At 36.8% G+C, this 13,210-nt stretch overlaps 1 protein-coding gene across 8 annotated transcripts in view; it reads left to right on the top strand.

The window, feature by feature from the left end:
- Positions 1 to 13,210, top strand: part of GOLGA4 (golgin A4) — a 78,082-nt gene that overhangs the window by 24,252 nt on the left and 40,620 nt on the right. For all 8 annotated transcript variants that reach the window (XR_007776939.1, XR_007776940.1, XM_050971256.1 and 5 more), the window contains 8 exons: positions 181 to 246; positions 1,359 to 1,673; positions 3,678 to 3,725; positions 4,108 to 4,164; positions 7,749 to 7,847; positions 8,378 to 8,516; positions 11,162 to 11,349; positions 12,334 to 12,417. Coding sequence is in view for 6 of the 8 variants with exons in the window: in XM_050971256.1 (XP_050827213.1) it covers positions 181 to 246; positions 1,359 to 1,673; positions 3,678 to 3,725; positions 4,108 to 4,164; positions 7,749 to 7,847; positions 8,378 to 8,516; positions 11,162 to 11,349; positions 12,334 to 12,417 (996 nt within the window). In the remaining 2 variants the exon portion in view is untranslated. The remainder of the gene's footprint in view (positions 1 to 180; positions 247 to 1,358; positions 1,674 to 3,677; positions 3,726 to 4,107; positions 4,165 to 7,748; positions 7,848 to 8,377; positions 8,517 to 11,161; positions 11,350 to 12,333; positions 12,418 to 13,210) is intronic.

Below are 13,210 nucleotides of genomic sequence, written 5' to 3'. Positions count from 1 at the left end.
GCAGCAATCTGTTTTGAATTTAACAAGCTAGCTTGTTTGCATGAAGACATCTTAATAAGCTTTCCAAAGAAGATACTAAAAACAGAGGCAAAGAAAAAAGCACAGATGCTGTTTCTAGGAATCACTGAATTACAGCCTTTGAACTCTGTTTCTTCTAACAGTTGTTTTTACTTCTTGTAGAACTTGAATAAACAACCACTTCCTGGATCCACAGAAAACAATGGAAGTGAACCTGTCTCTCCACAGGTATATGGAGGGCCTGGGGGGGCCTGGGGGGGGGTTGTTTCCTCCTTCACTGCTGTGCTGTCTTTGTGTTACGTTTGTTTAAGTGTCCAGTATTTCTCTTCATGCTGAAGTAGGGCTAGTAGTTGCCTGTGAGAATGCTCAGATATTTTGTTTGTGTGTAACCCCATTTGCTGGTATTAAGTATTGTCACTGATATGTGGAGCTTTTCTTTTTGTAAGGACTAGTTAGCAGACTGCCAGCATTGCCAGCATCTAGTTGCGCAGCATTAAAATCACTTTCGAAAGTAGAGGGCCTATTGCATGTTTGGAAAGCTGAAGGAAAAGAACTGATAGGCTGCAAAAGTTATCACTAGTGAGAAGGATGTAGGTGATTTTTTAATATGTCTCAGGGAAACATTTAGCTTACTGAAGTGGAATTAGCAGTGGCTTCTGGCATGTGCCTCCCAACATTTGATTGTACAGGCAACATCTTGCAGTAATGCTTTCACATCACTTCTGTAGCACCAGCAGTAAAGGTTACCACAGCACAGAATCTCTTGGTATAGAATGAAGTAAGTACTATAGCTGCATAAATCAATAATTTTGTTTTATGTAAAAATTGTAAAGTCATTTAAAATTAAAATAAGAAAAGGACTGTTCAAGATGGTTTGCTAGGACTAACTATCATACAAGGATTTCTACCATTGATTTGTTGCCTTTGTCATAGGAAAGTATCTGTCTTTGAGATAAATCCAGTTTTCTGTGTAATACATTAAGAAGTGAGTTAATTATATTTTTCAAGTTTGAGAAAATAGTAAATAGCCATTTATATTAGTTACACATTCCTCACATTTTAGAGGGATTACACAGAAATGAATTATCCTAAAAGTTTAAATCAGAGCTGTAGTTTATTAGATTTAGTTGCTATCTGAATTTGTCCACATCTGGTAGTTGCATGCCTGATTTTTCTGCACAAGTAGATGATTCTTTTAAGGGAGTAGCAGCTATTTGGTGTCATGCTTATATTAGACAACAGTAGTTTCTTCAAACCAGACAAGTCTCTTTCCTGGACTTTAGTGTGTCTGTCTGCCTAAAAGCAGTGCAGAAATAATTACTTTCTTTCAATTTTTGCAGCAAAGTGACAGTCAGTCTTTTGGCCAGAGGCTTCAGCTTCGAGTTCCCTCAATGGAGTCTTTGTTTCGAAGCCCAGTAAAAGAGAGCCTATTTCGCTCTTCTTCTAAAGAGTCCCTAGTCCGAAGTTCTTCAAGAGACTCACTGAATCGACTAGACTTGGAAACTCTCAGTCCCACCTTTGATTCACCTTCTGACATTGAAAGTGAAACTGAAGAGCCTCTGGGAAATATGGACACCTTCAGCAAAGAGCAGTTGCTGCAGCGTCTGCGTAGAATGGAGCGCAGTTTAGGCAACTATAGGGGAAAATACTCAGAGGTAGGTAATGTGACTGGTTTAGCTATGCAGAAAGGGGAAAGAGATTAGGCTAACAGATACTGCAGTAGTGGACAATCTTTTTGTTTTTCTGTTTGGAGCAAATGTTTCAACTTACAACTAATACAGAAGTTAAATTATTCTAAATCTAGTTATTTTTGACCTAAAAAGGTTAAATGTTTTTCTGGTAATAAAACATGGAAATCTTTTTCTTCTCCTGTTTGTAAGTAATTTCCTGATGCCAGCTGTAGAGGTTAATTAATGGTTACTCACACAGAGCAGGCCTATTAAGATTTCAACTGAAAGCATCTAGCAGGGGGTGAAGTTCACTACAGAGATGAGCATGATTTGTACTTCCATGACAGCAAATTTATTTTTTTTCCAACTTGTTCTTGAAATGCACATTGTATATTCTAGCCATGTGCAATAGGCAAGCATTTTGTTTTCAAAAAACAAGTTCAATTTTTCATAATTTCTAGGTATTCCCTGGGAAGAATTAATTCAAACATCTTATTTTTGGGGGTATTTTAGTAAAAACCAGTTGTTTAAGTAGTTTCCCTACTCATTTTTCAAATTACTGGGGTAGGTAAAGCTGCAAACGGAAGGTGGTGTTTTGGTATTGGGTTTTTAAATTAGTTTTGGGGTTTTGTTTGGGTTTTTAAATTGTTTTTTAAGTGTGTGTTGTATTTAAAACTGGATGTTTGTACTGTTTTTTACAGTTCTTTTAATGTTTGCTGCTCTCAAATACAAAAATTCCTGTGCAGACTTTTGTCAAAATCTGGAATCTAAAATATGTATACAGTGACTGAAGTATTCAGCATATGCCTGAAAGAGCAGTTCTCACAGCAATTTTTCCTTCACTTCCAGCTAGTGTAATAAGTATTTTTTTAACGTTTATGTAAATAGTAGTTGCTAAAATGAAAATTCTTCAGTTTGTGTGTTTGTTTTAGTGCTTTTTTTGGTCATTTGGAATTTTTTTTTATTACTGTAATCTGTCCACCAAGTCCTGACTTTCTCTGTCAGAAAGGCTTGGGTTTTTTTCCTGGTGTTGTGAGTTTCTTCAGTTCAGTTGAAAATAATTCTTTTGCTGGGGCTTGGAAGAAACTTGTTGCAATGTATAATGAGTAATTAAGCCAGAAATATTCTTTTCCTCTTAAAGTAGGATGCATAGTTAGCATCTCAAAAATATGGTAAAGGAAGCCACCCACAGTAGTTTTGATTTTCCTCTAAGAGCAAAATAAATATCACTTTGAAATAAAAGTAATTTTGAATTCTGAAAATGTTTAGTTTGTTTTAAATTAGAATTTGAAGATATATATTGATTTTCTCTTTTTGGTGTTCTAGATTTGTTTTTCTCAAATTTTTCATCAATTTGAAAACACAGTGTTCTAATTCCAAATGCCATTATGTATTTCAACATAATGCTACTTGGCAGTTGTAATCAAATATTTAAGTAAACTAAGTTGTGCCGTTCCTCCTTTTGTCAGCTTACAGTGAAAAATGAAATACTGTCTACTTTCAGTCTGTCTTTGCTGGATATATGCAAAGCATATGGGATGAGAACATTACACCTTTTTTTATTAAATTTAGAAATGTATTTTTTAATGTACACTTTTTGTAAAATTATTTTTGCTCAGTCTTCCGGGACACGTACTCTTACAAGTGGTCATCCCTGTGGGGTAGCTGTCTGAGTTGTAACTTTCTGATACTGTTTGACCTCCTGTGTTGAAGAATTGTATGTGGTATGTTGTCTCAGGGAAGGGAAAACTGTGTATGAATACTGAGTAACATCATTGTTTTGTCATGTAGGCTTGTATTTTTTAACACTTTAGAGATATTTTATAGATAGATAAAGAAAACATTAAGAAAATTGAAGTACATTTCTATCAAAAGAAAGTTCTCAAGTCGAAGAATTCTAAAATGCAGGTAGTGATACAACTAAGGAAATTATTTTGATGGCTATATGCAGATGTATTATCATCTTTATATCCGATTTGTTTATTTTAGCTAGTGTCTGCTTATCAAGTTATCCAGCGGGAAAAGAAGAAGCTACAGGTAAGCAGTACTTTTCATGCTCTCTTACCTGCATGCTTTTTTCAATCTTAAAATGTGTAGTTACAAAACAGATTTAATTTTCAGTGTGTTGTGTGTAACAGATGAGGATTTCTTAGCTGGAATTTCTAAGGAAGCCAAAGTAAAATTAATTTGTCAAAATAACTGTGAAGTATTGTACTCCAGTCTTTTTTGTTGCATCAGCTGACTTCAGGTGATAGATTGATAGATTGCCAACCCACAGTTGGCAGTTTATGACAATACTTGCATATCAAGCATGACTTGAAAGAGAAACAAATAATTACATTTTTTAATTTTTGAATTTATTTATCCATTTTAAAATTACATTTAATACATCTGATCTTTGTTCTTCCTTTTTCTTAAGAGCATTCTGAGTCAAAGCCAGGATAAAGCACTTCGCAGAATTGGAGAACTGAGAGAGGTAATTTCCTTTATTGATTGTGTGTTTATGTTATATCACACCTACATAGGATCGTTTTCTGCCTAGCTTTTGACTTTTTTGTTCACAAAATATTTTCTATTACAGAGCAGGGTATTTTACAGCTTTTTTTGTTGTTGTTTTTGTTTATATGGGGTTACTCCTGGCTTGCTTCCCGTTCAGCAGCTTATTGCTACACTCTTAAGACAGAGCAGTGCATCACCAACTGAACTACTTCTCTTGTTCATTGTGAAACAGGTAGAAGTGTGTGTGGTTCTTGCAGTATTGTTGGGCCCAGCCATAAATGTCCCTGTGCAATTTGTTGCTCTTCTATTAATAACAAATACCAATTCAGGCAAACACAAGTAATAGGCACATTTTTGTAAGGATTTCAATGACTATAAAAAACATAGGATAATTTAAAAAATTATTCTTTATCTCAGTTGTAATACTTACATTGTTTTATGGATTTTGGTATAGTTTGGTTTCAATCATAAAATCCAGTAGGTCATGTTATGATTTGCCTCCTTAGGGTATAGTGAAATTCAGAGGAGAAGCTCTAGTGTATTTGGTATTGATAGTAAACACAATGGACTTAAAAAACATGTACAGATGACAGAGCAGAACAGATTGAAAGGGCAAAATCAAAAGCACCATAATGTCAAACCCTAATGAAGGACGATGTGAAGCTGAAGCAGTTTTATTGCCTCAGGAGCTAGTGCAACACCAGATTTGGAGATGGTTGTGCAAGGGCTTCTGTCTGTGCTTTTACATTTCTAAAGAGCTGGGTACCATTTAGCCCAAGGTCACAGGCTTTGTCTTATGACGGCACACCTGCTTTTGGCATGTACAATGCTGAGCAGCAGCACTGGCATGGAGGTTGCAGGAGCCATTAGACTGTGGTGAGGTCCCACCTTTGCCTGAAGGCACACTTACTCGAGGCACTTGGGTGTTTTACCCACAGACAGGAACCGAGGCTTGTCCCCTTCATAATGAGGGATGGTGGCTGTGAGCTTCTGGCCATGTGTGTACTCAGGGCTCAAGCTCACCCACAAGGACCTATCCCTGTGACTAGTCAGGCAGCCAGTCATTTCAAGGGAGTTCACTGGCAAATTTCTGGGCACTCTTCAGTGATTCAGAGAGTAATTCAGGTGAGTGTGCTGTGAATTGTGTGTGCTGGTAGGATAGCATTTTGGTTCACATCTGTGCTGTTTCTGCCCCAGCAGCTGAGAACAGTGGGTCAGTGTTGGGAGTACTGTGTTCATCTGAGCTATAGCCTGTGTCCGTACTGTCACGATGACCTAAGCTAAGCTGTCAGTGTGTATGAGGGAAAAAACCATTGCTTTACTGTCAGAATTGCCTTGCCAAGGTTGTGTCTTTTCCAGATCACTGCAAGGTCAAATGAAAAAGCTTTTTCTGTGTTAAGTCCATATCTGCATGCTCCTGTAGGATTGGTTTTCAAGTTTATTGCTACTTGTAAATTCAAGAAGGCAAATGTGGAACAAGAGTTAAATCTTTACCATATGATAGAATTGGACCATGTGCATTTTTATTTGTTTTTTTACTTCTATCATAGTCTTTGTGATTCATATATGTAGATAAGTTACCCATATATTTCTGGTTTATATATATACATTTATATATGTATATTTTGTGTAACATTTAATTTCATTCTTACCAATCTTGTAAATTTAAAGATTCCTTCAAATCTAACACTGAAATTCTTTTTCATTAATCGATACACTTCAAAAAGTGTTTTTCTGATCTTTTGGAAGCCCGGGTGTTGCAGCATTAGGTAAAACAGACAACGAAGGAAAAATTACAAATAAAATGGTAAGTTTCCATTGTGGAAGCTAACATGGTCCAAAGTAGTTAATTCATTGATGTAGTAATTTGTTATCAGAAATTAGTTAAAATAGTCTTTTTCTTCATCATACAATCCATTTTCCCCATAAATATGTTGAATTAGACAAGTTTCTTCTAAGAGGGCCATGTATGAGGAAATGAATCTTCCTTTGAGGCTAAAATTAACAGTGTGACACAACCCCTAGAAATAAATGTGGTTTTCGTTACCTTAGTTTACTCCTGTCAGGAGTAATTCCTCAAAGTGAGTCTTAAAGCAGTCTTCAGTGTTCTCCTTCACAGAAAAGGATAAGAAGGGACTCTGAGAACCAAAGAGGACCATTTCTGTGTTGATTTCAATAAATCTCTTTGACACTTGTTCTCACACTATTTGCTTCATTTGAAAAGAATTGCTTTCAAAGCTCAGAAGCACAGGGTGGAAGTGTGATCAGTAATTGCTGAGAACATGAGGCAATGCAGTGTTAAGAAGTGAATATAGCTGGGAAGAGAGTATTGGTTTTTGTAGTGATGCTTTCCCTCATCATCGTGCCTGTGCATGGCCGAGCAGGCTCAGCTCATACAGCTGTGGTTTTCAAAGCTGGTATTAGCCTCATCTGTGGCAGAGCATTCGTTGGAGGTAAGGAATAGACAGCAAGACAGCATAAAAACAAGATTTAGAGTTGGAGGAAAGCAGCTCAGGAAGCATCCAGTGCTGTTTTGTCTTATTTGCTTTTTCATCCTTTCTTTCTCTTTCTATCGTCCTCTGTCTTTGCGTGGCTAATGGAACTCATGTTTATGCGTGGTGATTGCTTTTATACAAGTGATCTTTGCAGAATAACAGTCATAGAAGCATACTTTTCCTGGAGTAAATAATGGGGAAGATATCTATGGATGAAAGAAATATATAGATAAAAAATAGAAAAAAGTTTCTGAAAATATTAGCAGTGCATGCATGATGTATGTGTGGTTCTGATTCTCTGAATAAGCAGTTAGATGTGAATTAATTTAGGTACATTTATTTTCTATTAGAATGATAATAATTTAAAGAAATTTAAATGTTTAAACTTTAAAGTGTAGGAAGTAATTAAAAAAAAACCTCCTTCAGGAAATATAAGACTCTGTAGATATTACTAAAGAATTTAGGCAATATCTACAAGCTTCTAAGAGTGTTCAACCAACCAAATGCATGTAAGTATCAAGTAAAACCACATACTTAAATTATATTATATTCTCTGCCTTTCTCATATGAGACACATTTGTGGAATAAAAAGACCAATTTTCTTCTCTTATACATGGCATTTGTCATTTTAGAATGATGGCACATTGAATGAACATAATGAATTTTACATTTCTTCTCTTTATGTTGACTTAATCTGGTGGTGAAATGAAGAATATTCCGAAGTGCAGTCTTCAGCTTCCAGGAGAAATATGTGCATGGAAGAGAGTTTTTAAGGAGCAGGCTTGAAATAAACCCTATACAAACTTATTTTTAGGAAAAAGCATACTAGATAATTTTCCATCAGATCTAGACTCTTGCTGTTTTAATCCTGGTGTTGTAGGTGGATGCTCTTACTATATTGTGTGGAAAGTTGTATAGTAAAAAAAAAATATACACTTTATTGTTGTATTTTGGGATCACAACTATGAAAGAGATATTTTGGATGCTCTTCCATAATATTTTCATAAGGCTTTTGAGTTCACATTCACTGAGTTCACATTCATTTTAGATGTGTTTGTATTATCAGGAGCTCCAGATGGATCAACAAGCTAAGAAACATCTCCAAGAGGAATTTGATGCTTCCTTAGAAGAAAAGGATCAACTTATTAATGTCCTGCAAACTCAGGTAAGATAATTTACCAAATAGATGTTGCCTAAAACTGCTCTTCTTACCTTTTCTTTTAAGCTGTATATTTTGTATGATGCATATCCATGTTTTATTGTAATTGCTCTGAAGTTGAAAAGCATCTTGTGAATTTAGGATTTTCTGGAAATTAAGTGTGTGTTTGTGGTAGAGGATACCTTTATAAAAATCTTACTCATCTTAAATAGGATTGGCTGATTTGCACTTAAATACCTTTGTGATGTTTTTGTTATCAAGACATCAACATTAGCTGATGTCTGACCTAAAATTGTTTTTGCAAAATTAATGTATTTTGCTTAATTGGTCTTTGTTTCTCTACCCATAGTCATTTTACTTTTGTTAATTGGAAGCATAATTCTGACTTTTAAAAAATGGTAAAAAATTTCAGACAGATTTTTCCATTTTCTACTTGCTAATATTAAAATTAATTTAACTCTTTCTAGTTTTGAAGATTAAAAAATTATCTGCTTTGAATCCTTGGATTTTTTTAACAAAAAGAACATTTTGTTTAGGTGTCGTTGCTGAAGCAGAGATTACAGAATGGTCAGATAGGCACTGAATTGCCTGATCAAAATGTCCAATCAGAACCACAACTTCAAAGTCCAATGGAAGAAGTCAGTGCAGAAAATATTGTGGAACCAGGCAGCAATGGTAGGCATTGTGGCTTTTTCAAGAGATGTTACATTTTGGGGAATAAACCTGTTGTTATTTATGATGGAGTAACAATATTTAGGGCTGACCATGTCATAATAAGGATATATTTTCTAGAAGAAGACAATTGTTTTGAAAACCATCTGGCAGCTAGGGGACAGGATAACCCTTTTAAGAAACTAAATTTTCATAAGAATTCAGATCTGGTATGTCTTTCCTTTGTCAATATTGATAATAACATTGTAATTATTGCTTTGTTGGTAGGTGTTTTTACTATCCCAACTTAATATAATTAGGAGATTCTGTCCCCCATAAGTGAGGACCTGGAGTTTAGAGAGCAGATTAGTTGCCAGTCTCTGTCTTTCTGTTTGTGAGTTTGGGGTTTTTTTTCTTGTTTTATCAGAAAAAAAGTTAAAAACAATGATCAATTTTGATATTCCTGCTTTTGAACACACCTGTGTGTTCCTCATGACTGGAGGTTATTTAAATTAGTGGGATTCTCAGTGTTGAATGTATTTGATTACTGAGCAAGGGACATTATAATGCTGATACATATTAAAAGTGTCTTTTATTGGTATCCTTCATAAAATACAGGGTTAAAACAGAGGTAAACATACATTTTGAAATTATATTTGTTCAGCATCTGCTATGGTTTTTATATGCAGGGATGATAGGAAATGTTAGGGGGGAGATGTTCTTATCTAGTACCATGGTTTTGTTACTGCTTAGTCAGTAATGAAAAATTGTGCTTCCAGATGTTTTCTGTGCATTAGTCTGCCTCTGAACTGTAGTATGCCAGGCATCCGTCAAAGCGGCTCTCTCACTCTCCTCCACAGCTGGACAGAGAAGAGAAAATTTAAAGAAGGGCTCATGAGTTGGGATAAGGCCTGGGAGTGATCCATTACTAAATACCGTCATTGCCAAAACAGGCTCGAATTATAGATACAAAGTGAATTTATTACTAATAAAATCAGAGCAGGATAATGAGAAGTAAAATAAAACCTTAAAAACACCTTCCCCCTCCCTGCTCTACCCAGCTCTACCTCTTTCCCTGGAGGGTCGGGGAATGGGGGTTTATGGTCAGTTCATCACCTGTGGTTTCATCTGCTGCTCAGGGAGAAGAGTGCTTCTCCTGCTCCACTGTGGGGTCCCTCCCACAGGAGACAGTTCTCCAGCATGAGTCCAACTCATGGGCAGCAGCTCCCTGTGAACTGCTGTAATGTGAGCCCATGCCACAGTCCTCCGCAAACTGCTGCAGCGTGGGTCACTCTTCCACAGGGTGCACTCCTTGAAGGACAGGCTACTCCAGAGTGGGCTTCTCCCTCCCATGGGCCTCCCACAGGGTCACAGTCTCCTCACGGGCACCCACCTGCTCTGGCATGGGCTCCTACATGGCAAGCATGTGGATCTCTGCATTCCCTTGGCCCCCATGGGCTGCCGGGGCATGGCTGTTTCACCATGCTCTGCACCACAGGCAGCAGGGGAATCCTAGCTCCAGTGCCTGGAGCATCTCCTCTTCTTCCTTCTCCATGGATCTTCATGTCTGCAGAGTTGTTCCTCTCGCATGTTCTCACTCTGCTTTTCTTTGGCTGCAATTGCAACTGTGCAATAACTTTTTTCTTCTTTCTTCTTAATTTTTTTATCATAGAGGTGTTACCACCATTTTAATTGGCCCAGCCTTGACCAGTAGTCCCTCTGTCTTTGAAGTTTTGCTGGGGATTGGCTCTGCTGGGCATGAGGAAAGCTTCTGGCAGCTTTCTGGCAGCTCCATGCAGAAGCCACCCCTGTAGTTCCATTCAACTACTTGACGCTTGACCATGCAAATCTAGTCCAATGCTAAATACTCTTGCAACCTCCAGAACATCAGAGCAGAAGCACACAGTAAAATACTATCAAACGTGCTAATTATACAGTGATTCAAACTGAAAGAGAGTAGGTTTAAATTGTATATATTAGAAAGAATTCTTTACTGTGCAGGTGGTGAGGCACTGGAACAGGTTGACCAGAGAAGCTGTGGCTGCCCCATCCTTTGAAGTGTTAAAGGCCAGGCTGGATGGAGCTCTGAGCAACTTGCTCTGTGTGGTGTTCCAGCATATGGCAGAGGTTGAAACTAGATGATCTTTAAGATCCCTTTCAACCCAAACCAGTCTATGATTCTATGAGTACTACTCAGAAAGACACTAAGTATAACCTTTATCCTGCTGAACGTAATATTGCCAACCTGGTTACTTCAGAACTAATGTCATACCCAGCCTGGGAAAGCAAGAATCTGTGTGCATGGCACTTGAGAGTTGTGATTTGCTTTGCATCACATTTTTTCGTACTTGTGCATATTCTGTTAGTAGCAGCAGGCAGGTTTATAAATCATATTACTTTTTAACTACATAAAAAACCTTGTTGATTAATAGCTTCATTTTGAAGCTGATAAAGTAGCTGGGGTTTTGTAAGCTATCTTGGTGTTAAATACTCTTTACTACTCTGTGTATGTGTAGAATATTTCTGGCACTTACAGGAGGAACTAGGAAGTTTTGCAAACTTCACACAACTTTCTTTAGAGACCTGTGAGTCCACTGCATTGTGAATGATTGCAGATCTGCATTTTGGAAATGTCATGCATGTGGTAATGTTGGTATGTTGTCTTATAGGGGGTAATGAAGATTCTGTTAAAACACTGGAAACTCTTAATCAGAGGGTGAAGCGCCAAGAGAACTTGCTGCAACGTTGTAAGGAGACTATTCGGTCACATAAGGAGTGCTGTGCCCAATTGACCAACGAGAAAGAGGCACTTCAAGAACAGCTAGAAGAGAGGCTTCAGGAGCTGGAAAAAATGAAGGTATGGAAAATGCTCTTAGCTTTATGGGTAACCATGAAAATACAGCAAGAACTCCAGTATTTCCAAAATTTATTGATAGGGCAGACCATGAAACTGTCCCTGTACTTTCTGGAGAAAAAGGTTCAAAACACACCTGGAATGAATACACTCAACAATTATTCTAGAGTGGTGAAGTAGGGTATGAAAACTTACTGTATAAGTAGGGTATGAAAACTTACTGTATAATCATCAGAATGGTATTTGAAATAAGGTAGTTGTGGGAAGTTGGAGTGAGGAAAAGACTGTCTTAGCACAGAAGACAGAAGGTAAAGAGAGAAAAGTGGAGCAGAACTAAACCTTTAGACATGGTCAATGAGGCATTAATTATGTAAATTAAGAGAAAGAAAATGAAGGCAGGGCAGTGGAGATCACAATATAGTGAACATAAGTGCAATCCCAAAGCTAATAAATTAATACTTTGCTCAATTTTCCTTTTAAGGCTATTAATGATGAGTGTGGAGTGTAAGTAAGGTGGCTAATAGTAATGAAATCTGAAAATATGCTAAGTATAGCTGTACTTAACTTTAGTTACAGAGATCAGATTCCCATCTCATCTCTGAGCACTAGCCTGGTTTGAAAAAGCTCTGAAAGACTTGAGTGTTTTAATGACATTTTCTAGAATACAGCTGTTCTGTTATGTTGCATTGCTGAGATCCTCTTGTAAACCAAGATGCAGGTAATAGAGCAAAAATCTTAGACATATTTCTTGTTTTACTTTACCAACTCAGACCTCCGTGTGTGGAGGCTCTTACAAAGCCTTCAGATCTCTGAATTATTACAGAAGCTGTAAGGCAGCCTACTTCTGGGAGATGTAAAAGTAATTTAAAACTGCCCACTTCAGTTTTCCTTGACGGTATTCTGTGTTCTTCCTCCAAGGCATAGTGCAGGGTCAGAGCCAAAGCTAAGCTGTTTGTCAACCAACTTGTGGTTGGGATCTTTTTTTAGGACCTTCACATGGCTGAGAAGACTAAACTGATTACACAGCTACGCGATGCAAAGAACTTGATTGAACAGCTAGAACAAGACAAGGTAAACAAAACTGTAGGTTTTGATGAAGATTGTTTAAAGCACAAAATATCTAGTTCTTGATATTAGAAGCTGGTTTTAGTGGTCTGATTATTTCATCTATGTTTTAATAAACAAGTGATTCTACTTAAGAATTTTATTGTATTTTATATACCGTAAGATATGTCTGTTAAATTATACTTAATATTGCAACATGACATTATACAGAATGAAGCAGATAGACTGAATATGTTCCTTGATGCCAATCCTAAAACAAATAAAAAAACCCCAAATACAAATGAAGATGAGATACAATGAAATTAATTTTAAAATAACCAATAATGTAACTGTGCTTTTGATAGACAATAAGGAATTTCTCAGTTTTTTGCTCCTTAAAAGTTTTTTAATCACAGTCTTGGTACCTGGAGTAACTTATGGTGGTGTCATAAGTGACATGGCTAGCATTGTGTGGTGTAATCTCCAAGGAGAAGTACAGACTCTACAATGCTTTTATTTTGGGTTTGTTTACAGAATGTGTGTTTCAAAGGAAAGTGTCTGTACTAGAAGGAGGAAATTTTTGGATGGTCTGTGTTTGCTGGAGTTCTTTTCACCACTAGATAAATTTTGGATACTCTTAAAAATAATCCCTATTCTTATCTTCTTTCTGTTAGCATTTTCTATTTTCTGACATAGAAAAATCCTATGATCTCTGGTCTCATAATAAGAGACCTCAGTTTATTCCTGGCAAGGATTGTGCCCTGGCTTGAAATTGTTTCAGATATATGTCTTATTTATTTGCTAGCTTTTTATCACAAGA

This window comes from Serinus canaria, chromosome 2, assembly GCF_022539315.1.
Source record: "Serinus canaria isolate serCan28SL12 chromosome 2, serCan2020, whole genome shotgun sequence".
Taxonomy (NCBI): Eukaryota; Metazoa; Chordata; class Aves; order Passeriformes; family Fringillidae; genus Serinus; species Serinus canaria.
This window is presented reverse-complemented; position numbering and strand designations above follow the sequence as displayed.